The sequence below is a fragment of the Gossypium arboreum genome, chromosome 5 (assembly GCF_025698485.1).
Source record: "Gossypium arboreum isolate Shixiya-1 chromosome 5, ASM2569848v2, whole genome shotgun sequence".
NCBI classification, from domain to species: Eukaryota; Viridiplantae; Streptophyta; class Magnoliopsida; order Malvales; family Malvaceae; genus Gossypium; species Gossypium arboreum.
Genome location: NC_069074.1, coordinates 32,917,758 through 32,943,559, shown reverse-complemented (window position 1 = coordinate 32,943,559; position 25,802 = coordinate 32,917,758). Strand labels below are relative to the sequence as shown.

Genomic DNA, 25,802 nt, shown 5'->3' with positions numbered 1-25,802 from the left:
TTTTCATTTTAGGGGGGGCCGGGGCCCATGCCAGCCCCCCTAGCTACACCCCTGCTTGTCAACCCTTAATCCTACTTATAGAATCTAAAAACTCTACTCATAGTGTACCAAATAATTTCTCAAATTTTTATACCTTATTCAAAACCTAAATATAAAAATCAAAATTTTAAGTTAATAATTCATCCCACCACTACACTCATCTATCTAGTATTGGTGCGTACCGGTGCGTCCCGGTCATTAGCACATCGCTCCAACACTGTAACATCTCTTATCCTATTGAACATCCGATGCAGATAAATGATATCACAATAATGTTTATTTTATTATTATAATTTTTTTAATAAAATTTTTTATTGTGTTATCATTTTTCATAATACTTATGATTATTTAATATATTATAATTGAGTTTTTAAAGTTCATAAACCATATATCAAATAATTATCCAAGCAACACAATATTATTAGTAGTGTTGAATTTTGATAAGCATGGGAGGAAGCCAGGCAGCTTAAACAAGAGAAGGGTCAGCTGGCTTGAGGGTTGCCTTCATTGTTGGTTTAATATCAGTGTGTGAGTTGATTATAGCCTCTGCTGAGTATCCCAATTTGTTAGCACAGCTTTGGTTCCCAGAAAAGTCGAGTTGGAACTTAATTTTCACCAAATCAATGCCTTCTTTCATCTCAAGGATCTGAGTGTATACCTGCAATTCATACACTATATAATTAAACTATTATTTATTTCAAAGAGGGTTTTTCATAAATGATAAGATTTAGTTTTATTTTATTTTCAAATTTCAGACTATTTTTATCATTAATATGTATTTTTTTAGCAAAACAAAGATGTTTTCAATCTTTTTATGGTTTGAGTCTAATCTTGTTCTTGTTGAGGTGATATCTGAGTAAAATCCTCCAAACAATAATGATTTATATATTTGAACTCAATCCAAAATTCTAGAGAAGAAGTCCAAATTTGATTTTCATTTATTAAAAAATCATTTACTTAAAACTCTTTACTTAGTTAGTGCCACTCATTAATTGAGTTTCAACTCAGTTAGGAAATTATCAAAAATATTTTATTTGCAAAGTAAATCGTATAATTATTTGGATATTTTAAGTTTTTTTATATATTTTTATAAATTAATAAAATTTATCCATAATAAAATTTAAACAAAAACATCATGCATATAACTTTTTTTAACCATTTAAACTAAAGTAATTTTTAGTTTTATATGAAACTTTAATAAGTATATATGTCATATAAATTTGTTATATATTTGTATATCTATACTTATTTAAATTTATGACTGAGTCAGTGTCACCGATTAACTAAGTACCACTTTGATTAGGAAAATTACTGAAACGTCCTTTCATATTTAAAATAAGTTATATTATTTGAAGACACTTTAGTCTTATTATTAAAAACAATAAAAATGCAAATACACTACTATTTAAACTCCCGAGTGAGTTGGTATCATAAGTCAACAGGGTACCAACTTAGTTAAGGAAATTACTAAAATATTCTCGAGAGCACTTTAGTCTTTTTATTAAAAAACAATAAAAAATTTACAAATGGTAAAATTTGAACTCATGTCAATTTCATTAATTCGCTTTTGATTTGGTTAAAATTTAAATACAATTTGAATGTGTCATTTGCATTAATAAAATTATAAATATGATTTGAATATGTATTATCTATATTTATTCTCCTCTCGATTTGGTTAAGGAAATTATTAAAATCTCCTTTTGTATTTAAAATTAATATTTTATTTTGATTAAATTTTGCTATTTGTCACTGTACTTAAAAAAGTTGTGGATTTAATTTTGTACTTTTATTTGGTCATTTTAGTCCCTGTACTTTTCAAAATTTAAAATTTTAGTCTTCACCAAACAATATTTGTTAAATTCATTAAGTAAAGTTATGCTAATATATTTTTACTAACCAAAAAAAATAAAACTAACAAAATATATTAATTTAATTTTAATTATTTATATAATAGCTAATTTTATATTCCATATACAAAATTTTATAAGTAATACATTTATATAATCCCATATTATATAACATATTTATATTAATTATATATTATCCATGAACTATTATTATCAATTTATTGAATATATCAAAAATGAAAAAAAAAGAAGAAGAAAGAAAATTGAATAGTGTAGGGTATTAATTTAAAATATATCATTTTTTAGTATCGATAATTTAATAATGATTAATTTTTTTATTTTTATGATATTTGATTTATTAAAATAATTTGTATATTTTAATTATTTTAATTAATTATCATTTTAAATATTATTATTTTGCATGAATTACATGAAATACAACTATATTATTTAATAAATTAGAAAGCTTTAATATATAAAATCATGGGCAATTCATATTATATAAGCAGAAGTTTAATTAAGGAATCTTTTAAACTTACAATATTATATTATAATTATTAATTATTAGATTGAATAAATTTATTATTAAAATTTCAACATTAAAGACTATTTTATTAAAGTTGGATAGTTTATCTAGCAGTTCAAATTTTAGTTAAACTTTTACTTGTATTTCAATAATAAAAACTTATCAATACGTATTTTCATTCAATTAGTAGCTAAAAATCATTAAAAATGTTAGAATTTCGTATTTTCATTTATACTTTCATTTTGGAACATGAATTTAAGATTTAAGATTTTGATTTAGTTTATTATGTAAATATTATGTAAATATTAAGAGATAGGTGAATAACTACCACTATTAGTTAATTTCAAAAACCGTTATACCTAATTCTGTTTTGTTATTTCTTTTACACGTGTTTTCCTTCTTTAATGCATGTGGCTGTACCAAAAATAAAAACGACAAGCTATTGTTTTAATGAAACCATTAGTTTATCTAAAAATTAATCTAAACCTTTTCTATAAATCTCACCCATTTCTATTCAAATAACAAGATAATATTTTCGATTAAGCTTAGCTGCTACTATTATTATAACAATTAAATGTATAAAAATTAGGATTTTCTTTTATATTTAAAAATAAGCATGGTATAAAAATAAGACAACAATAAAAATAATTTTTTAAAAAATTATAATTTCATCTATACAATTATTTAAGTTCTGATTGAGTTAGTGTTACAAGTCAACGGACACTAATTCGATTAAGGAAATTACAAAATATTATTTCATATTAAAATAAATTATATGACTTGAATGTACCTTATTTTTATTTAAAAAATGTCAATAAAAATTTGCATATGATGATATTTGAATTTGTGTTATTTACATTAATAAAATATCATTTTACCCTTAAACCAAAAACTTTAGTTTAATTGTATCATGCATGCTTTATTACCTCCATCAAATATATATATATTGACAATGTTGTTGATTGAGTAGATGTGACAAGTCAACTCGACAGTAACCCCAGATTGATGACAATACCATGACAAAAAATTGTTGTGCATTTAATATTCTTGATATGATATACTTATAGGTTTAAATTTCATTTTACTGATAATTTAATCTAGTTTTTCATTTTAATATTGTACATTTTAATGTATTATTATTAATTAGTTTCAAATCATACGTTTCATTATTGATTAATTGTATGCTATTTTTGAACTAACCTTTATGTTTTAAATATATTATTTCCACATGTATATGCGTGTGATAGAATTTCTAGTTATATATAAAATAGCTAACTAAGTTGGTGTCACAAGTCAACTTAACACCAACTCAGTTGTGCAATTACTAAATGCTTACTTTAAAAGATAATTAGTATTAGGATAAGTGTATTTTTATCTTATCAAACTCTTAAATAATCTTCAAATAAAAAATTTAAAAAGTATTTGAGAATCAAACACAATACCAAAAATTCCTATAAAATCTCTTACCACTCCATCAATATTTTATAAATATATTTTCAATGTAAATTATTTTTCGTTCACCTGCATCATAGATGTGATAAAATCTAGTATATATAATAGATTAATATTTGGTACACTGATATTGTACTTTTTAACTCTATAATAGAGTTAAAAATTATCATGTCTCATTTCTTTTATATATTTATTTCTTTTATTTTTACCATATCCTATGTCTACTTATTATCACCTCAACTCTATTTGCGAAGTTTTTAAACTCCACCAATAATGTGCCAAAAAATTCTCATATATAAATTTATACACCTACACCATATTAAACACTTTATTTAGAAAATGACAAATAACTTTAACAATAAGTATAATAATTATATCTTTTACCGAGTGATATCATTTAATTTATTTGTTTAAACTTATTTATTTTTAAATTGAGTCTCAGTCTAATTGAGTTCAATTTATTAATATAAGAGGATGTGAGCTTGAACGCGTTGAAATGCATATATTTTCTATGAAGAGGAAAAGTTAATTTAATTCTAAAATACCAATTTAAAGTAAAATTATTAAACTATAAGAAATAACTAAGATATTGATTGAGAGTTAGTTCAAAGTGGTATTATTGTTGTTGCTTCAACAAGTGGGTAATATCTTCCAATTTGCAGGTGAGAGGGAGTTATAGGTAGTTTAACCATTTTATTCAAAAAATTAAAAAGAAAAGAAAAGAAGAAGAAGAAGAAATAACTAAGATGAATGTATAAAAGTAGATTAGCAGCACCTTGTCTGGTTTTCCAGGAATATTGCTCCAAGCAACGACCCACTTTAGCTTATGTTCCAGAATATATTCAACAACTCCGACCAAACCTTCGGAATCGGGGAAGTGCTTAAACTCACCGGTTTCTTTATCTTGAATAGTTTTCTGGGGATCTCCATGGCCATGAATATTGAAGGCCTTGTACAGTGTTAAACACTGTCCAGCTTGATTCTGAAACAGGCACTCTGTATACACAATTGGAATATCAGCATCAGTATGTGAGCAGTTCTGCTCACAACAGGCCATTTCTGGTTTATCTAAAACCTTAAATATGATATTAGGGTTTGCTTTTGCTTGGCATAATAACATATGCTTATATACTAGTTTTGGAACATAACACGCCAAAAAGTTGTTTGCTAAAATTAAAAATTTTATTTTCTCTATTTATGTTTCGTTTCCATTTTTATGTAATGGAACTTGGTCAAAGTTTTTTTAGCTTTCTTTTTCGTTTATATTCAGTTTCAATTAAATAAAAATAAAAAAAACTAACATGGTTTTGTAAGTCAAATACACGTAATATGCTTCTAACCATCAAGCTTTTGTCCTTTTCTATATATTTTATATTTTTATTGGATTTCAAAAAAAATATAAATGTAAATTGAGTCTTAGCTCAATTGGTATGAATATTATTGTCAATGCAGAATGACGTGAGTTTAAGTCTGTTGAAGTACATTACCATTTTATCTTCCATTATATAAAAAATATAAATTAAATAGTAAATTATTTAAAATGTAACATTTATAATAATTTCTCAAATTCATGATACTCCTTTTGTAATAAATTTGGAATTCTTAAAATATTTTGAGATTTAACAAATCTATATTTTTATCCTTTTCTTAACATATATTGTTTTGAGTCTCAACTAATTTGCTCATACAATATGCATTTTATTTTTTCCATTTTCTCTAATATATTGGATCCTCCCTTCTTGTACAAAAAGCGGTAGTGACAACCAATTTTGATTTAACTAACAATACTCTTTGAGTTTTCTCCTATGCAATAATTATTTTCTTGTTCTTTTTAGAAGAGTTTTCAACTCAATCTTCTCCGAGATTGTTGGTGGTAGTTCTTCACTATTTAATTTTTCAAGTTATCTAACTTAGAGGATCGATTAAAGCCATTAGTACAATTTATTGAAGCTTGTTTGTAACGCCTTAAAATCGACCTAGAAGTTTTGACCGAATTTCAGAGTTCATATTGATCACCAAAGTGATCATAGAAAAATTTTAGTTTAACAAACTGAAAAAACATTACAATATTTAAGTTACGTAAAATTCTCAGTTATAAAATCCCGATATTTCAAAAGAAAATACAGCCCGAATGACACTTACGTGCGTAAAACACAAAATTCCGTACTACAGTTTTCAAAACAATACTTACAATTCAAGGTGTTTAATTATAAACTCAAAAATTATTAAAATAATATTAAAGCCTATTTTTAACTGTGACTGTCCGAGACCTTCGCATACCGAGTCCAGCATTAGAACTCGAAAGTGTACCTGCAAGGGGAAACACTAAGGGGTGAACTACACGAGCTCAGTGTGAGTTCAAAACGTATCTAACAACGGAATTACAGATCAGAAACCAAACAGTAGTTCGATAACGAAAAGTACTTTCAGAGATACGCAGAAGTAGAAAGCAACCTCCGAACCAACGTCCCAAAAATATGTAACAGTCAGAGCACACCGAATCATACACAGAATATTCAACAAATAAACCCGTCAATGGGTCGACACAATAATACTTATCATCACAATCCAAAATGTCACTACGCTAACACCTCAATGCACAAAATCAGTCATAAATGTTATGACGAACAAACAATTACAAACAAGTAGCTCAGATCTAGATGCATATGAATGTAGTCAAGTATTAGAAACCTACCCATCTAGCCAAAACACCTTTCCGTCCCCCGATCACACCCCAAAAGAGCTATTTAAGCTTATCCAACCAAACACACCACATAGGACCTTGAAAGGCCCATCCAACCTTATGCAAGGCTAGCGTATATGTCGTACAGCACATTGCGGTAAACCGCTATACAGACATGTCATAGTTTAAACAGCTAGATCAGATAATAGTACGTAGCAAAGCTGACATACATGCGGTACAGTGCGGTAAACCGCTATACCGATAAGTTGTAGTTAAACTGCCATATCAGATTAGAATTAGTATTCATTTTCTTCACAACCAACCAAAAATTACTTTATGCAAGTGCATGTATGCTTACAACCTCACAGAAACAATAACACATCGACAGACAGTCAGACAGAAACAGACATGCACACACCAAGTTAACCGAATTCAGAATCAGATATCTCGCACAACAGTCACAAATAACACATAAGCCGAAGCCCAGATCAGAGTCTTAACTACCCTCACAAAAGCCTAGTCAAGGGTTGGAACACACAGACACATTTTCAGATAGAAAACATACAAATAACTAAAATTGGTGGCTTAAGGCCATACGGCCGTGTGCTTTGGCTGTGTGGAAAAGCCTTGGCCGTGTGGGGGTCAATACGCCTGTGTGGCTGAGGCACACACTCGTGTGAGCCAGGGACATAGCCGCATGAACAGGCCGTGTAACTCTATGTCCATTTGTGCTAAAATAGAGTATAGGGCAGACACGGCCGTGTGAGGGTCTCACATGCTCGTGTGCCCACTAGACACGACCATGTGTCCAAAACACACGCCCATGTGGTATTCCTAAATCCCCAAATTAGCCACATGGTCGTGTAGCACCAAATCACTAAATACTTAATTCCCAAACACACACGCCCGTGTGCTCAGGGGACACGGTCGTGTGAAAATCGACTAATTTCCCCAAGTCAGCCATATGGCTATGTGGAACCCAAATTAGCTCGAAAACCCTAAATTCCAATTGCACACCACCATGTGAACCGCCCGTGTGGGCATACGTCTGTGTGGTCACGAAATCGCATCGAAATAGGCTACCGACTTTGCCTTTGTTGTTGAAACATTCCCCAATCCTTAATAACTCATAAATAAATCAAAATCACACCCAGTTTCAAGCCATCCCATGATATTCAACCTTTCGAATAGTCAATTTCACAAGCACACAAACAATGTTGAATTTCACCGAAACAAATCAAAAATTTGATAACGAAGGGGAAGGGTTTTCGATCACACACGTAAATACAGATTGCCATCAAATTGAATCATCAATTCACAAACAAACTAAAAGAGTTTCGAAACCCACACCTTAATTCGCGATAAAACGCCCCAACAATCGGTGAACCACAATGCCTTCACTTGCTGCTTAATTGTGTCTCCCTCTACAACCTAAAACCAAATCAAGACGATGAAACCAAAATGACCAAAAAGAAAGAAATTTCATGATAAGAGAGGGAGAGGGGAAAAAGAGGAACGTGCAGATAAAAACGTGAAAACTTCTGTTACTTTTTCCCTTTTTTTTCTCAAAACCAAAAAAATAAAAGTAAAATAAGTAACACAAATAAAAATAACTATCTAACCTTTTAAAACCAAAACAAAGCTAAATCAAAATAGTTTCCTCAAAACATACTTGAGGACTTAAACCTAGGACCCCAGGCAAAACTAACACACAACCAACCACAAAACCAGTAGGCCCATTCTGACATAAAAATGCGAAACTAAACACAATAGCTCAACCTATTTACTAACCCTAACCATAAAAGCTCAAACTTCTAACCCCAAAAATCAAGGTGTTACACTATTCTTCAAAGGGTTCCATTAGATATCTTTCTTCTTTATCTCACCATCATCATTTTTTATCATCTTTCTATCCTTAATCTTTTTTTATTTATTATTATAATTCTTGAATTGTTCTTAACTTATTTATATTTTAATTTCAAATTCAATCCTATCTTTTTAGTGAACAATATTCTAATTTTCTTTTTAAAAAATTCATCACGCATTGGCTAAATCTATCTGATACGAGTAGCTTGGTCTGATTCAAAGGCCATAATAGAGATGAGATTAGTTTCCCTCAAGGCCTAATCACAAAATCCAAATCTAATAAACTAAATTCAAACCTCAACTTACTCGTTCAAGACTTTATCACAAAAATATTCAAGAAGAAGAGTTGAAGCTTCAAGACAATGAATTTTGGAGCGAGGATGAATTAAAAGGGATTAATTTTGTTTGTGGGCCTAAACTTTCAATCTATGATGACAATCCTATGTGGAGAATGTTAACAAGCTTAGGCGTTTCATTTCAATGACCCTAATCAATCCCATAAGCTTAGGCGTTTCATATTAGGTTCGGGTCCTAGGCTTAATTTTTATTATACATGAGCCCAATATTTTATTTATTATTCTGATTTTTTTAATAATTATTAGGTATTTTAAGTTATTTAGGAGTTTATGATAATAAGAAAGTTTTGTTTAAAACTACTTCTTATTTAATTAATTAGAGTTTTAGTATATTTTAGAGTTTTATTTGGATGTACTTAGCTAGCCTAAACAAAAGCTTCTTCATTGTTCATTAAGCAGACAATTGTTTTCATTAATAAAATTTTCAACTTTAGGAGTTTATTTTTTTGTGCAAGATTTCTTTCTTGTGGTTTTAGAAGTAGTTTTCTTCTCGATTTTCTTCAAGGAGTTGTAGGAATCCATTCTTCACCCTTTAATTTGCCAAGGATTATTTTTGGAAGGTTGATTAGAGCCATTAATTGAGTTTGTTTGTATTTATATCTCAAAGGTTCAATTGGATATTTATCCTTCTACCCATCACAACCATCGGTTTATTCAATCCATCTTCCACTTTTAAATTTCATCTATTTATTTATTTATTTATTTTTATATTATTATTATTATTATTATTATTATTATTATTATTTATTTGTTCTCAAATTTCTTTTTTATTGTTTTTGATTTCTTTATTACTAAATTTGTATGTTTCTTTTTTTTTTTTCAGATTATATTTAAATCTTTCCTTTTTCAAGTCGAACAACATGAATTTAATCATTTTTCCGCTTCCTCCACTTCATTACGTATCACTATCTCCTCTTGTTTCAATCTCTTTATTTTTAGTTAGCTCGATCAATCAACCAAAATAGCTAAGAGGGGGGTGAATTAGCCTTTTAAAAAATTGTGGAAGGAAGAATGAAAAAATGAGACAATGAGCACAAGAATTTAGAGTGGTTCAACCCCAATTGCCTACTCTACTACTTTAGCTTTCTACAACTAAGGATTTTTCCAAATTCACTAATTTGATCAACCTTTGAGGACAATGTTTAACTTTACAATTCCTTTAAGATTTCTCTCCATATCTTAAGACTTAAACCCTCTCAAAAGAGTAAACAAATGAGAAAATAAAGAAACAATCCTTACAAGATTAGGATGTTTGCCAACTAAGCACTCACACAATAAAAACACTTGAGTTGATAAAAATACAAAGAATTGCTCACAAGTGTTTGTAAGAAAAATATGAAGAATTGGAGCACAAATGGTTGATAAAAGAATTGTTGATCTTTCTTGATAGCTTTTGATCTTTTGTAATCTCTTTTGTTATTGTAGAAGCTTTGGAAACTGGTATTTATAGCTCCTAATTGATTTCCAACTATTTGGGTTGATGGGAAATTGAATTGAACCGTTGGAGGTCTAAAAATCAGAGTATTAACAACTCCTACAACAAAAGGTATTGATACATTTTAAGGGATATTGATACTTTAGATATTTAATGTCTCAATGTAGTGACCACTAAAGCCTATATTATTGATACAATAGAGGAAATATCGATACTTGCTAAAGTATCAATACTTGAGCAATTTTTCTTAAAATTTTCAAAACATCAAACCTTAAAACGGTATTGATACTAGGCAGGTATCAATAAATTTTGAAAGGTTTCGATACTTTGTTAAGGGTTTTGATATTTTTTATTTTTGCTCGATTTTTCTGAACTTCGAAGCTCAAATTGATATCGATTCTTGGTATAAGCATTGACACTTTGAGTTAGTATAAGCATTGATACTTTGAGTTAGGGAGCAATTTTCACTTGTTAAAAAAAGTTAGAAAACTTTGTTACTCAATTTAAACTTGTTCAAAATATTTTCTAAGGGTTTGATGAATAAATTTAAAATTTATTTCTTAAAAATATTTTGAAATAAATTGTAACTTGAAATTTATCAAATTTTATTCAAAAACATTTTCTTTATTATATCAAAATATTTATCAAATAAATTTTAATTTAACATTTTCAAATCTATTTTATTTTCCTTCTTTTTAATAGTTTGTTAAATTCAGATTCTAAACATTTTAGCGACTTGAAATCGCTGTTATCTATTCACAAACGAAGCAGAAATTTATATTTATGACTAAAGATATTATCATAAAACTTCTTTATAGGAACAAATACTTAAAAAACCCATAACCATCAAATATAAAAAGAATTCCAAATTGTATAAAAGCCTTTATATGCTAACTACTTATGAAAATTCATAGTCACCATATTTAAAAAATCCCAAATATTTTAATTTTAGTCGGGTTCCATAAAGACTAAAACTTATATAAAATAATTATAGCATAAACCAAAATAATCATTCCTATGTATGAATTGAATTTAATGGTGAATATAATTCATCATGAATAAAGACAAAAGACGATCCTTATGGGGTTCAATTTGAAAATTCTCATTATACTTTTTTTAATTTAATTAAACTTGCTTTACAAGTTTTGAAAAATTTCATTAATCTTATAAAATTTAATTAAATTCTTAAAATTTTTATTAAACTCCCCAAAACTTATTTCGAGTTTTTGTAGACCTGTCTATGGGCCTGGCCACCCAGCTTGACCCGAAGGCCCACTCGAAAAATAGAAGGGTTTGGGTAAAAAAATATAGGCTCGGAAAATGAGTTTTGACTAGAAAAAGACCCGTTTAGAAAATGATTCGGGCCTCGGGTAAGACTTTTTTTGGCCCGAGCCCGGCCCGAATATGCAAAAAAAAAACTGTTGTTTTTCCTTGCTATTTTTTATTGTTTCCTTTTTCTATTTTATTTTTATTTTTTCACTATTTTGCTACTATTTCACTATTATGTTGATACTATTTTATAGTTATTGTTTAGATATTATATAACTCTTGTTTTATTATTAATTTTGTTGCTATTTTAGAGATATTTGCTCGTTAAATTGCACCTATCTTAGTTTTATTTAAGTATAAATATATATTTATTTTCAATTTGTTGAGAAATATTTATGTTAATTTTTTAGTATTTTGATGTATTATATTTAAAAAATTATATAATAAATAATATAAAAAATTAATACATGTGAACTGGACCCGGGTTTTAGTATTTTTATCCGAACCGAACTTGAATAAAATCTCAAGTCCATTTTTCAAGTCATATCAGACCCGAGCCTAAAAAACGAGCCTAAAATTTGAATTGGATCTAGCACGAACCCGACTTGATTCCGCCCATAGACACCTCTAGGCTGTTGTTGTTTGCAAGTCAAAATACACGTACTATATTCTTCTAACTATCTAACTTTTGTCTTCTCTTGTATTTTTATATCATGACCAATTATATTTAAATTGTTATATTATATGTTTTAAAACTTTTGTTAGGGTTTTTACTTTTTCAATGTTCAATTATCATTTAAATATTTAATATAATTTATAAAAAATTTTAACATGAAAATCTAATTCAATTTAATTAAATAAAGGTCACCATAATTATATAAAATTCCATAAAATGATTATAAAATATACTAATATCCAACAACATAAAAAGGAGATGCAATTGACACAATCCATGCTTTGTTTTCTTACACATATGTTATCATCACAATACTAATGGAATTAATTATTAGTTCATCACATAATAATTTATTTGATTCTTTAATTTTATAAAAAATTTGATCTTTGATCACTTTTGTTTATATTTTTTAAATCATTTTAGTATTTTTAAAAATATTTTTATAAATTTTTGAATATTTAAAATTTAAAAATTAATTAAATATTGATATATTATTCACGTAACAATTTATGTCAATAAAGTTAAAAAATTAAATTTTGTCCATTTTAAAAGTGATTTGAAAGAAAATATAAATTAAAAGATAAAAAATTAAAAAATGAATGAGAAACTAAAATAGCATTTTATATAAAGTTTAAGGGTGAAATAAATCAATGTGATAACATAAAAAGCTTTAGATAATTAATTTTTTTAAATAAGATATTAAAAGATAGGGAAAGTCCATCGGTTACAATAAAACCATTCAAGGGGTTCTGTATCCGCCGTAAGAAAGGACAGTTTGCAAAATAAGGCAACAAAAATCTAGCATCATTCAAATACGCACTTATTTGGGATTTATATCCGCTGTCACCATCGACATCTTTTGAATCACTGTTCTGGAATCAACTTCAATTATTACATAGCGAAAACCCATATCTCTAGCAAACTGTATGGCCATGACATGGCCTCAGCTGAACATGGGTCTGATATATTTCTGTTGAAATGAGTGCAGGAACCCATAACCAGTCCTTGATGATTCCTAATTACAACCCCAGTTGTTGACTCCCGATTCTCTCTGGAAAATCCTGCATCAAAATTGACTTTGGTGAAAGGGGTTTGCGGCACACTCCACCGCTCAGCCAGAGGTTGCTGGTGAGAAATCGATCTTTCCATTAGCACAGCTAGTTCACGCACATAAGACTGTACAAAAGTGGACACCTCTTGCACTGATTGCTCCAACCCTTCATGAATCAACATATTTCTAGTAGCCAATCTACAGTGTATTTCACAACCATTCTTGAACAGTCGACGAAATTACTATCGGCAGGCGTTGCTAGCCACGAAATTCCCAAAGATGACCAAACAACACTCCCGAGCCAGCAATCTCTCCCAACATGAATAGAATCTTCACATCCCTGTCGACGCCGAGGGCACAAAACAGACGCGGCAATCCGTTTAATATGAAGGTTTTGTAAAGTAGGAATAAAATTTAAAGAGAACTTATATTCATTTATTTTGATATTTTCAGTGGCATTCGTTCTCCAAAGCTTGTTGTAGAACTCCTTAGGCTTAGTAGAATTAGCTTGTAACGCCCCATGTAAACCCCCCTCTGTAACAACTTATAACCACTGCGAACAGAGTAGACACCTGTGTTTTCATCATTCCAAACCAGGACATCCTCCGGTCGAGACTGAGAAAGAGGGATACAGAGAATCTGTTCAAGGTACAAACGAGTTCTTCATTCCAGGTTTTAGTAGGCTGATCAATATGTTGTGATACCCGTTGTATGTTAGTATTGAACCTTAGTTCTTGAATACGTCTGCATTCCTTACCAGCTAACAAGAAATCATCCCAAATAGTCATGACCTGACCCGATCCGACCTTCACCTCAAACCTGCTTCCAGAAGGCCTTTTGCACTCCATACCCTTCTCCAGGTGAGCGTAGGCCTAAATTTGACTTCATAAAATCTGTGCGTGGAAAATAACGAGCTTTCAAAACATTTGCCACAAGTAAATCTGGGTTTGAGAGGATTAGCCAACCTTGCTTAGCTAAAAGGGCAGTATTAAACTCTGCTAGATTGCGAAACCCTAAACCACCATTAAATTTTGATATGCATAAGTCAGACCATGCATACCAGTGAATAACTCTTCTTGAATCAGATTTTTGCCACAGAAAACGCTAATAATACTTTCCATCTCTCGACACTGATTGCGGAAGAAAAAAACATGACATCACCTATGTAAGGATACCTTGTAGAATAGACTTCATAAAACCGCCTTGGGCGAACCCAAAAGCAGCTCGAAAAGTGAGAAGATTTGAATAAAAATATAAGTTCGAAAATAAATTTGGATAGAAAAAATAAAGCCCATTTAAAAAATAAGCTGAGCATTGGATAAATCTTTTTGACCTAAGCCTTACTCGGTCCAGCTTGAATTTACAAAAAGAAAAAAAAAATTCATGTCATTTTCTCATTGTTTTGTTATTATTTCACTATTATGTTACTACTATTTTGTTGTTATTGTTTGGATATTGTATAACTCTTATTTTATTATTAATTTTGCTACTATTTTAGAATCATTTATTTGTTAAGTTGCACCTATGTTAGTGTTCTTTAAGTATAAATGTATTTTTAATTTATTTTCAATTTATTGGAAACATTTATTTTAATTTATTTACTGTTTTATATTCTTAAAAAATAATATAAAAAATAATATAAAAAATTAATACGGGTAGACTGGGTCAGACTCGAATTTTAGCATTTTATATTTGAATTGGACTTGGACTAATTTTTAGGCTCACTTTTACCATGAGATGAAGTGTGGCTAAGCTTAGTTTTGTGTAAGATCACGTTGATAGTGAGGTGGGTTAACTAAGGGTAATTTGAATTGAGTTAGAATCTTATAGTCATCGTTGAATTGTTAGGGATCAAATTGTAAAGAAAGAAAATTTTGGGTTGTATTGTTAAAGAATAATTTGAGGTCTTTGGAGTATAATTACGAAGTCAAATTTAGATTTGATCGGTAGATTGTAAAATACAAAAAATTGAATAATTGGGTTATAAGAGACTAAATTAAAAAGTATGTAAAATGTGTTTAAATTGAATATTTATATGTTTATAAATGAGGATTCAATATAATTTATATAGTCAGTTTATTGAATGAGGTTGAAAACAAGGTCAGAGCATCGAAGGACAACAGAAAAACAAAAATAAACAATGAATCTGATTTGTGTTAGTATAATTTACCCTCAAATACACATATTCATTGAGTAAATTACCTTACAAATATTTGGTGTCAAGTAACCGTCATGAATGTATCTTTAGTTATTAATTGAAAATTTGAATGGTAAATAATAATTGTGTATATATAAATATTGTAGTGAGAAATAGAAATGATTTATGTTTCTATGATTGATATATAGATACGAAGTGTATAATTATGCTTCTAATATTAATGACATTGTTAAAATGATCTATGTAAAAGTGTATGCTTGTAATATGAAATGGAAATGTGAATATAATTGAAAATTGGGTGTATGTGAGAATTCGTTTTATTAGCTCTAGAGCATTAGGTGTTTTTGAGAATGTAACATCTTCTACCTAACTCGACTGTTAGGTTTGAATATCGAATGCTACACTAACCCGAATAATATTTATGGTTCATGTATATCAACATGAAAATGTCATATGTTACACTATTGAAATTGAAATGGTAATGATATGGCAAACTATATCAAATTATGAAATTAGACACGTTAATGTAAAGCTTTAAGGCTTAACAAGACAATGGTGTACGAAAGTTACTCAAATACAAATTTTATAAGGAAGCATTAAGTAATGAATTAGAGACAATGATCCATTTTATACAATTTGTTATATTTATGAAGTTATGGCTAGTTTATATGCTTAAATTGATTTATGCATTGCTATTTATACAAAATGTTGTTGAGCATTCATCAAGCTAGTTATGGCAGACTGTTAAGTCAAGGTAGCTTGGCCTTCAAACATGTCTTCTAGCTTATTTAGAATCACTTTGGCAGTCTTATAGCTCTATGGTTGCTTATAAAGGTTGTTGGTCATACTTGCTAACATATAGCAATGAGTTGTCTCATCAAACTCTTCCTAGCATTTTCTAGCCTTAGCTTGAGTGATTGGAGGGCACTTATTATTAAGAACTGATTTATGTTTCTCATAGCTTAGGATAATTATCGGATTCCTTTTTCATTCATTATAGTTATTTTCGTTAAATTTGTTTTCAGTGAGTATCTTCAATAAAGGAGTTGGTGCCATTTCCAAATTGAAAATAAAACATTCATATATTAATATCTATGTATTAAGCAAATGTTTGAAATCATTTTGCAACATTACGATATGCATTAAGATAATGCATGCGTCTTACATTAAACCTTGAAAAGATTTGGAAGCCATTGCTACGATAATTTCTACACCCACTGAATCAAGTCACCTTGGGGTGATCATGATCAACTAGTGAGAACATATAATTTCATCCAATTAGACGAACTTAATTCCTTAGGCATTCGCACGTACTAATAATCGTGTAACATTTGACGATCTTTCTAACTTAAGCATAACTCTTTGGGAAGTTATTTAACTAAAAGATCTTGAGTGTATAACCATCAACTCAACACCTATCGTATCATGCACCACAAATGAGTTATATTGGAACAATCTCACCGAGTAACATGCCAATTAGACGAGCCTAATTCCTTAGGCATTCGCATGTACTAATAATTGTGTAACGTTTGACCATCTTTCTAACTTAAGCATAACTCCTTGGGGAGTTATTTAACTAAAAGATCTTGAGTGTATAACCATCAACTCAACACCTATTGTATCATGCACCACAAATGAGTTATATTGGAACAATCTCACCGAGTAAAATGCTGTGACTAGTTGTCCTCTTTGAAGAAAAAATTTCTTGATATATCGCATGATAATATCTACCATAGAGGCTGATCTAACTAATATACAATTATAAGAAAAATTTTCTTACTTTTAGGAAGTCTTCTTAGTGAAATCCACATGACAACATCTACCTTGTAGTAGGTCCATTTTATGCCATCATAAGGGACCATTGATAGAGGCCGTAGGTCTTGTTAATGGACCTTCTCCCACTCAATATTTAAAAAACATGCAAAGTTTTTAAATTTCAGTTTCAATCATGAATGGTCAATATATGCATGACAAGTACATGTGGAATTCTTCCTAATCTATATGGCATGCTTATCTTATATATGCATGAACAAACATTCACAGTCATATAATTATCATCATGTTTATCTCAAAAAATTAAAAGCATAAAATTAAATGAATCTTGTAACACCCCCTAACCTTAAATCGTCACTGGAACAGGGTTACGAGGCATTACCGGACAATCGAACAATTTACGATTAATATTCAAATAATTATCGAACATATTATAATATAATCATAAATTCATCTAAAACTTTTGCTAATTGACTCTTTTTAAAAAAAAAAAACTCAATATAACTCTTTTATAAATATCTAACCTTCCCTACAATTTCAAATCACAACCAAACCAATTCCAGTATTTCAACCAATGCAATTTCATGTTTAATCGTATTAAAATCATACTTATAACAATAATTTGATAATTTACTCTATGAACATTTATGTTACCATTAAAAATTAAATTAGAATTTCATTCATCCATTCTAAATTTAGCACCAATTATACCATGCATATCATGTAAATTTTCATACCATTTCATTAGTTTAAACACCAAAATACCAAATACCATTCTTTACAACAAAAATTATATAGCATTTTAAAGTGACCAAATTAACACCTATGTACATGCCACTTTTGCCAAAAGAAGAATACATTATCGAGTTTTGCACTGGAGTCGGGATAGCCTGGATGCTGAACCGAGACTCTGAAAACCTATTGATCTGCGCACGGAAACAACCATACGCTGAGTATTTTATACTCAATGGTATTACTATAATTCAAATTATAAATAACCAAATAAATTTTCACATAATCAATCATGTAATACATGAACACATACTACTTTAATTTATACACTACTTTCATTCTATATCAATAACAATTCAATTTAACCAAATAACAACCAAATATCATAAACAATTAGGTACTAATAACCTTTGAAACCTTTGATTTATCCATTTCATTCTAATTTCTCAATTTCATCACATATCACTTATATGCATCCATTTTTCATTTTCTATTCAGTTTTCCTTTTTCACATCGTTTATCCCTATTAACAAGATTCGGACCTTGGTGGATACACGGATCCAGCCAACACACCAGAATGGCACCTAGTGCCTCATCAGATAGTTCGAAGCAATAAAGTGACACCCAGTGTCTCATCGACTCGAGGTCGAAGTATCACTGAACACTTCCAATCCTATGGCATGCCAACTATATCCGACTTAGCTCGACTAGTTAATAGGGATTTTCAATTTGCAATTCCTGTCACTTTCAATTTCAATTTCACTTTCACCTTCAATTTTGATCACAAATCATTTAAATTCAATTCAAATATACTATTAATTCAATATCAGCTTTCATTCATCTCAATATTAACACTTACCTCATATTCACTTATTAAATATAAATATCAAAATAAACATTAAATAATGAATAACTTGAATTATAGTAATACAAACTCGAATTTTGCGATTACTCCTCGATAACTTTCTCCTTTCCTTTTTGTGCCAATGTCTCGGGTTCTTTGCTAGCTACGAAAATAATAATAATTTACACTATTAATTACAGCACTAATTAATAATAATAACTAAATTTCTATCCAATTTATACCCTAATTCCAATTTAATCCTAATTAACTCATTTACTTTTCTAACTCAATTCATACTTTATTTCTATTCAATTTCCTTCCATATTCTACTTAACTATCTAATGTTCATAATAAAACCCTAATTTAAAACTTCTTTCAATTTAATCCCTACAACACAAAACTTATAGCCTAATTTACAATTTATCCTTTAATCAATTCTAACTTAAAATTCATTTAATTAAATCCCTAATTCATTATTTTGTTCAACATGAACTATGTTCAAAAACCTAAAACTTCCAAAAACTCAATTTAATTTCAAAAAAACTTTGTTCTAAAGCTTCTAAAACATCAAAATTAAGAGAACATGACTTAATTAACTTACCTATTTAAACTTCAAGCTTTAAAATCCTAGTTTTTCCTTTTATTTTTCTTTCTTTCTTTCTTCCTGCTACTTTCGAAATGTTCTCTGCTTTCCTTCTTTATTCTGTTGCTTTGTTTCTTTTTATTATTTACTTTATATTCTTTTAAAATTTAACTAATATAGATTTTATTAATATAATAATTTAATATATAATATATAAATATCTTTACTTAAAATTTAAGAAAATATATCATTATAATACAAGTGTTTAAATACATATTTTACACATGTACTATTCCATCATCATACATTTGTCTAGGGGTGAGTATTCGATCGAGTCGAGTCAAATCGAGTCAAAAATTTTCGAGTTAGTCGAGTTGACAAATCCTATTTTAGCAACCGAACTCAATTTGAAATTTTTTCGAATCAAATCGAATCGAGCCAAAAAATTTCGAGTCAAATCGAGTCGAGTTAACGAATCCTATTATTTATACTTAATGTTCTGTTTAGATGGACCGATTATTTAACTAGTAGATGAAGTACAAGATTATTTAACTACATGAATAATATAATAATTTAGTCTTTTAACTTAATGAGTAAACATTTATAAAAACGACATAGTTTTACCTTTTAACTTAATTATTTTGAATTTTAACTTTTAATAAAGTAAACATTTATCAAAACTATGTAGTTTTGTCTTTTCTTATTCGGATTTTCGGATAACTCGAATTGTGTAATTCATATTCGAGTTAAACCGAAAAACTTAATTTTTTATTCGAGTTGATCCGAATAACTTGATTAATTCAAATAACTCGAACTATTTAATTCAAAATTTGAATTTTTTATCGAGTTTTTGAATCGAATCGGATTTTGCTCACCCTACATTTGTCATATTTTTATTTATTCATCCTATAAAATCTCATAATATAATTAATATAAATTATAATTTAATAAATTAATAATAATAATAATAATAATAATAATAATAATAATAATACGCTATAGTAAATATCTATTTAATCACAAGTATAAATACTACAATTGTACACATATATTTTTATACATTTGTACAATATCACCACCATCCATTTGACAAATTTTTAATTTATTTATCATACAAAAATCTTATAATATAGATATTTAATTAATAAATATCTTTTTACTTAAATAAAAAGTAATTAAGTATTTAATTTACAATTGTACAAATATGATTATTACACATGTATATTTTATTACCATACAATTGTCTTTATTTTATTTATTTCCTATAATATAATATCTTAACTTTAATTAATATAATTTATAATGTTTTAATTAAATAATATTTTTATAATATAAATCAAGAAAAATCTAAGATTTTTCTATGTATTGCCGCTTCATCTATTGGCTTATTTACCTATTTAGTCACTCTTATTTTCTTTTACTTTATAATTAAACTTTTACACCTTATTCTATTTAGTCATTTTTCCTAATTATTCTTAATTAGATTAAATTCACCTAATTAAATCTTAATTATTTATAACTCGGTTTACTAAGACGGGGGCCCTATAACTCACTTTTTGGGTGCCCATGAATTTTGGGTCATTACAAATCTAACCAGCCAAAGCTTCTATGATTCCATTCTAGAAAAATAAAATGTGCAAAATTACAAAATTCACTCCAAAGCATACTTTGGGTCTTCAATTTTGCCACCACGAACTTCTGTTGTGATACCGATTCACGTTTCTACCATTGTCATCTTTCCATCGCCATTTTTGTGTCATCGTTGTCGACTACCGCCACTACTGTCGAACCACCACCTGCAACTGTCAGACCACAGTTGGTCACTTCCTAGTTTGGTTGGGTTGGGTTCGTGTCGTCTCGATTAGTTTGGATGCATCTTGGTTTTTTGGGTTTTGCCCGAAAAAATTAGGTTACAAAATTTCTATGTCTATTTCAGACTCACATATTTTATTCGAAATAAATAATAAAATAAAACTTTGTGTGGAGATGATAATCTACGATCTAAAATATACATGTTCGAGATAATAATGAATTACATTTAAATTTTAGGAAGTACAACTTTGGCAAAAATTACTTTATCATCCATAATAGTAAAATAATAAAATAGCATTATAAATTCATTCACATACATTCCCCTAAACATACATATAATTACGAGAATGTCACATCTTATCAAATATAATCATACATGAAAAAGAGAGAATTTTAGTCTCGATTTACACTATAAACATAGCACAATCGTAGCTCTGATTCCAATTGTTGGAAAAATTTTGGTTCGAAAAAATTATTTTTTGCATAGCAGAAAATAAAAATTTTGAAAATTGACACGGTTTGTGATATTTTTAGCAATAAACCTAGGCCGAAATTGTACCTATGTTTTCGAATAGATGGATCTTTGTCATTCTCAGCTTTCAACCAAATAATCTTCTTTGCTATTCTCATACCACGAATTGCTTCGAGTGTGGGCTCGAACAAAACAAGTCAAACACAGAAACTTAGAAATAGTTTTCTGAAGAATATATTTAGACCTGCCCATGGGCCAAGCCACCCAATCTGACCTGAAGACCCACCCGAAAAGTGGGAGGATTTGGGTAAAAATATAGGCCCAAAAAATAGATTGGGCAAAAAAATAGGGCCCGTTTTAAAAATGAGTTGGGCCTTGAGTAAGACATTTTCTGCCCGAGCCCGAGCCGACATGAATTCATTAAATGACAAAAAAAATTGCTATTTTTGTTATTTTAATAATACTTTCTTGTTATTTTCTCCCTATTTTGCTACCATTTTACTATTTTGTTGTTATTATTTGGATATTGTATAAAACTTGTTTTATTGTTAATTTTATTATTATTTTAGAGACATTTTCTTGTTAAGTTGTATCTATCTTAGTATTATTTTTAAGTATACATATTTTTAAAATTTATTTTCAATTTATTCAAAATATTTATTTTAATATTTTTAGTATTTTGATGTATTATATATATATTTAAAAATTATGTAAAAATAATATAATATAAAAAATTAATATGGATGGGCCGAACCCCAGTTTTAGTATTTTTATTCGAGTTGGGCTTGAAAAAAATTTTAGGCCCATTTTTCGGGTCAGGCCGAGTCTAGGGTCTAGCAAACGGGTTTAAATTTTTGTTTGGGTCCGATATGAATCTGGTCCAATCCGGCTCATGATCACCTTTTAATAAATTTAACTCTTAGAGAATAAAAATATATTTATTTTGTGTAGAATAACGACATCTAAATTTTGTTTTGTAAATAGTTTTACCGGTGCCATCTATTTATAAGGAGAGAATGTAGAACCCTTATTGAATTAGAGAAATTTATTTTAACTAGAAAACGAAATCCTAGTTCAACTAGGATGTAGGGGTGACAACCCTAGTTAATTATTATTAGGGTTGGTCATCCCCCCTTATTACATAAGGGGTTCTTGGGCATTTTCCATATTAGATCCAATTATAAGTACTTTTTGATTTTTTAATCCAATACTTTATAATTTAATCTAACTCAATTTTTTTTCTATTTTCCAAAAATAAACTTCAATATATTTTTAATTAAATAATTCTCTTAACCCAATTCTAATTTTGTTAAAATCGCGACGACTTTACCATAAAAGAATCTATGAGAAAATATATTTAATATTTTTGCATTCAACGGTTCACTATGACTAAATGATTTATTTCCATTTTTGAACTTCATTTATTCGAAAAAAATAAATTCATTTTTCGTTTTCATTTTCATTTTCATTTTCATTTTGGAGAAAACCACAATTATTTTCAAATAATTTCATTTCTCCATTTTCATTTTTATTTTGGAGAAAAGCTTAATCATTTCCAAATGTTTCCTATTTCTTCATTTTATTTATTATGCGATTCATTTATGGTTTCAATGAGCTAGTGGAGGCATCAATTGGACATATGCAATTGAGACTCAAATGATTTCTAATTAAGTTCTATCTTTTCGCCTATTAATTAAAAACTCATTTAGTCATGAAGTTATTTCACTATAGTATCGTGACTGAGCTCTCCCTAACAACATACCATTACGAAAGCAACTCGATTAGTGCTCCGACGTCTTGACGTGACATATTAATTGACAATGTCATGATGTTGACCCTGTAGTTTTCAAATTTTACAATTGGGTCCATGTTCGATCCGAATTTGTTCGAGAAAGGTTTAAATTTGTTCTGATTGACATATTATGATAGATAATGATTTTCAATTTGATTTATCCATTAAAGGTCTATAACTATTCCTTTTTGTACTATATATAGGATTCTGTAGCTCAATATCAATGATCTGGATGGACTAAGGGTATTACAAAACTACAAACCCCAAATAAAACAACCCTCATTCCACTAGATTGACAAACTCCCACTTGATCCACATGCATTAACATCAATACCATTAGCAAAATCACATCACCTTCTTTCTTCTTACATTTTTGAATCCTTCAGCTTGGTATCGATAAGGAAAACCACTTGGGGATTGTTTTCTCCCAGCATATGAAGGAGACCTTTTTTGCTCGTGGGTTCCAAAACCCACGAACATTCCAAGTAATGAATTTAATTTTTATAATGCCTGGCTGATTTCCTTATCAAGGTTTGCCGATTTTTTACAATGCCTGGCTGACATCCTTATCAAGGTTTGCCGATCAAATACCGTCTGGGACTTGGACTTGCTCGAAAGAAATCGCTAACGAATCATGTTTACCTGAAACAGTAGAAGCTATAGGTCATTAATATCGGGTCGTTTGTTTCCATCAACAACAACCTATCCATTTCATAATATCAATTACTCACAATAAATAGTAGATACTCAAACTTGAATATACTGTAAATGGTAGACAAAACCAAAGTTAATTAATTAGTAAATTTAAGAGAAGAAATATTAATTAATTCATTATTATTATTATTTCAATCTAGATATTTTATTTTGTGTCTCTTAATTAACACAATAAATTGAATAAATGATATATAGAAAATTATTTAATACACTATTAATGCAGTTTTTGAATTAACAAAAAGAAATAGAAGATTGATAAGTGTCTTATGGTAAAATATTTAAAATAAAGAGATACTTTTATATATCAACAGAAATTTATGAAATTTCAAAACTTTATTAATTATTTTCAAATTTTGGTGGTTTATGGTTAAAATATAAAAATAAATGGAATATTAAAACAACATAAAAGTAAATGGACTACTAAAATTAAATTGCGTTGGCCTGCGGTTAACGACACCGTTTACATAAAAAGATACAAGCAGCCCTAATTGAAATGGAAGAAAAAATATCATAAGTGGCCCATGCAGGTCTCGAACCTGCGACCTTCGCGTTATTAGCACGACGCTCTAAACAACTGAGCTAATAGGCCCTTGTTTTCAATTTTTAAATTCTTCTTCTCTAAAGCAAAAACATCTCCGTTTTCCCAAAAGTAAAAGAATGAACTAATAATGGCCCATGCAGGTCTCGAACCTGCGACCTTCGCGTTATTAGCACGACGCTCTAACCAGCTGAGCTAATAGGCCATTGACTTCTTACTCAAAATTCTGTTTTAATAGATAATATAAAACGTTGCCGTTTTCCCAAAAAATTAGAGGAAGTTGCTTTTAGTGGCCTATGCAGGTCTCGAACCTGTGACCTTCGCGTTATTAGCACGACGCTCTAACCAGCTGAGCTAATAGGCCGTTGATTTCTGACTCTGAGTTCTGTTTTTATAAATAATATAAAACGTTGCCGTTTTCCCAAAAAATTAGAGGAAGTTGCTTTCATTGGCCCATGCAGGTCTCGAACCTGCGACCTTCGCGTTATTAGCACGACGCTCTAACCAGCTGAGCTAATAGGCCGTTGATTTCTTTCTCTGTGTTCTGATTTTATAAATAATATTAAACGTTGCCGTTTTCCCAAAAAATTAGAGGAAGTTGCTTTCACTGGCCCATGCAGGTCTCGAACCTGCGACCTTCGCGTTATTAGCACGACGCTCTAACCAGCTGAGCTAATAGGCCGTTGACTTCTTACTTTGAATTCTATATTAAATATACTATAAAACGTTGCCGTTTTCCCAAAAGACGGAAAAATGTGTTTAGCGGCCCATGCATTTCTCGAAGCTGCGACCTTCGCCTTATTAACATGACGCTGTAACTAATAGATCATTGCTTTAAGTAAAACGTACTTAACAGATCATCTAATTTTTGTTATCAAACTAATTTGTTTTAGCTTATTCTGTTTGCTAACATCCCGTTCTCAGTGAAAGGAATTCCAAGGGGATTTATCCTTACAGAAAATATCCATGAAAATCAATGAAAAGAAAAATTAACTTTTTGAAAACAATAAACTTGGCAATAGTAATTAATTTTCAAGTAACATCAAAATAGTCTGGCACTTGAAAATTAAATTTATGATTTATTAGGATGAACAATGGGAAATTTGTCAGCAAAATAACAGTTACCAAAAGTAATAAAAATGTTTTTCACCTCAACAAATTTTATATCAAGTGATATTATTGGA

At 29.2% G+C, this 25,802-nt stretch overlaps 1 protein-coding gene and 5 non-coding genes across 6 annotated transcripts; all 6 read right to left on the bottom strand.

Annotated features, from left to right (window-relative positions):
• Window positions 1–350: 350 nt before the first annotated feature.
• Window positions 351–4,958, bottom strand: LOC128292762 (uncharacterized). Its single transcript, XM_053027689.1, has 2 exons — window positions 4,640–4,958; window positions 351–697 (listed from the first exon to the last, which is right to left on the bottom strand). The coding sequence occupies exons 1-2, from the start codon at window positions 4,919–4,921 to the stop codon at window positions 506–508; spliced, it is 474 nt and encodes a 157-aa protein (XP_052883649.1). The 5' UTR covers window positions 4,922–4,958; the 3' UTR covers window positions 351–505.
• A 19,637-nt stretch (window positions 4,959–24,595) lies between these two features.
• TRNAI-AAU (transfer RNA isoleucine (anticodon AAU)) lies at window positions 24,596–24,669 on the bottom strand. The gene has a single exon. It is a non-coding gene; the product is annotated as a tRNA-Ile (tRNA).
• An 80-nt stretch (window positions 24,670–24,749) lies between these two features.
• TRNAI-AAU (transfer RNA isoleucine (anticodon AAU)) lies at window positions 24,750–24,823 on the bottom strand. Its single transcript has one exon. It is a non-coding gene; the product is annotated as a tRNA-Ile (tRNA).
• An 85-nt stretch (window positions 24,824–24,908) lies between these two features.
• TRNAI-AAU (transfer RNA isoleucine (anticodon AAU)) lies at window positions 24,909–24,982 on the bottom strand. The gene has a single exon. It is a non-coding gene; the product is annotated as a tRNA-Ile (tRNA).
• Window positions 24,983–25,067: 85 nt separating this feature from the next.
• TRNAI-AAU (transfer RNA isoleucine (anticodon AAU)) lies at window positions 25,068–25,141 on the bottom strand. The gene has a single exon. It is a non-coding gene; the product is annotated as a tRNA-Ile (tRNA).
• Window positions 25,142–25,226: 85 nt separating this feature from the next.
• Window positions 25,227–25,300, bottom strand: TRNAI-AAU (transfer RNA isoleucine (anticodon AAU)). Its single transcript has one exon. It is a non-coding gene; the product is annotated as a tRNA-Ile (tRNA).
• Window positions 25,301–25,802: the final 502 nt, after the last annotated feature.

What these genes read in the sequence shown, in the direction of transcription:
- LOC128292762 (XM_053027689.1), bottom strand. Translation starts at nt 4,921, where the DNA reads ATGGCCTGTTGTGAGCAGAACTGCTCACATACTGATGCTGATATTCCA. An exon ending in TTCCTGGAAAACCAGACAAG is followed by an intron (nt 698 to 4,639) that starts GTGCTGCTAATC and finishes TATGAATTGCAG; the next exon opens with GTATACACTCAGATCCTTGA.